The 1705-nt window shown below is 44.3% G+C and overlaps 1 protein-coding gene across 1 annotated transcript; it reads left to right on the top strand.

The window, feature by feature from the left end:
• The first annotated feature begins 564 nt into the window (after positions 1-564).
• LOC105552987 (keratin-associated protein 1-3-like) lies at positions 565-1660 on the top strand. The gene is given in 2 exon segments (XM_011998868.1): positions 565-646; positions 649-1660. Coding segments are annotated over 2 exon segments (486 nt in total). The 3' UTR covers positions 1053-1660.
• Positions 1661-1705: the final 45 nt, after the last annotated feature.

Consider the following 1705-nt stretch of genomic DNA (forward strand, 5'->3'; position numbering starts at 1 on the left):
CTATAATCGGTAATTCAATACGACACTGGAACAAAACAAGATGAAATCTGCGAATTATGCATGACCAAAGGTACTCCTTCAGTTCAGTAGATATCCAGATATCCAAAACTTAATAGAATTTAGTCTATCTATCCAGGAGGAAAAAATAATAGTTAAATATAACAACACAGTTATTACTCTTAGCCTTAGAGGTCTGAATAGATTGTCATATGGAATAACTATTATATAAAATGAGAGCATTCATTTGGACTAAAATGGAAGGACTCTTGGAACATGGGAAACCACAAACATATTCCAAAGAGCAAAGGACTGATATGAGGAGTCCGGAAGAAACTATAAAACAGAGTAATTTCTAAACTATTGCTCATAATGTGTCATAAGTACTTCGACGTAAGCCAATTGGAGATCCACTGAGAAACAAATTTAAACAAAAACAAAGAAAATATGTTAACAATTTTGTAAACAGCAGCTGGCTCAGATGTATAAAAGGGCCAATGTGGAAGTCACCACCAAAACTCAGAAACTCCTCCAAGCAACGCAGCTCTCAACCCAACTCCCAACACCATGACCTGCTGCCAGACCAGCCTCTGTGGATATCCCAGCTTCTCTACCAGTGGGACCTGCGGCTCCAGCTGCTGCCAGCCACGCTGACCAGCTGCTGCCAGCCAAGCTGCTGCCAGACCAGCTTCTGCGGATTTCCCAGCTTCTCAACCAGTGGGACCTGTGGCTCCAGCTGCTGCCAGCCAAGCTGCTGTGAGACCAGCTGCTGCCAGCCAAGCTGCTGCCAGACCAGCTCCTGTGGAACCAGCTATGGCATTGGTGGTGGCATCGGCTATGGCCAGGAGGGCAGCAGTGGATCCGTGAGTACCCGTATCAGGTGGTGCCGCCCAGACTGCCGTGTGGAGGGCACCTACCTGCCCCCCTGCTGCGTGGTGAGCTGCACACCCCCATCCTGCTGCCAGCTGCACCACGCCGAGGCCTCCTGCTGCCGCCCGTCCTACTGTGGACAGTCCTGCTGCCGCCCAGTCTGCTGCTGTGAGCCCATTTGCTGAAAGCCAGTTTGCTTATTTTCAATTGCCTACGTCACAGTATCTCTGAACTGTTCATCCCTTGACCACCCCTGGACCACTAACAAGTTCTCGGACTTTGCATTGTCTGTGATGGAGACTACTAAGTATAAGAGTTCACAATTCTATCTGATTCCATTCTACAGTGAATACCTTGACTCTTCACTGCGGACACAGAAATGCTACAAAGTCACCTGCTGATCATCAATTTGCTTGGGATATACTATTTCTGATATTTCTGCAGGATTAAAAATTACTGACATGTTGTGGAATTTATCCATGAGAGCTATCCACAAGTCTAATGTTTCCATGCTTTATAATCCATATTTATCTTGTTTACCTAAAAGTTTTTGCAACATCAAAGACATCAAATTATAGCCAGGTGACATTCCTCAAGTGTCACCAGAGAGAATGGAAGCTCATTACCCAACATTCAGCTTCTAAGAAGTAGGCTGGACTTTCTACATTTTAACATCTGATCCATCCCTTGATTTTTGGATCATAATGATCTTGCCTGCTGGATATTTCAGTTATATCTGTGATACAATGTCTTCTGTCATTTCTTAATAAATAGTATATACTAGGCAAAGAAACCATTGTATTTGTTTTCACTTGTACATCACCTGGTTTAACTGCTT

The sequence above is a fragment of the Mandrillus leucophaeus genome, unplaced genomic scaffold (assembly GCF_000951045.1).
Source record: "Mandrillus leucophaeus isolate KB7577 unplaced genomic scaffold, Mleu.le_1.0 Scaffold58, whole genome shotgun sequence".
NCBI classification, from domain to species: Eukaryota; Metazoa; Chordata; class Mammalia; order Primates; family Cercopithecidae; genus Mandrillus; species Mandrillus leucophaeus.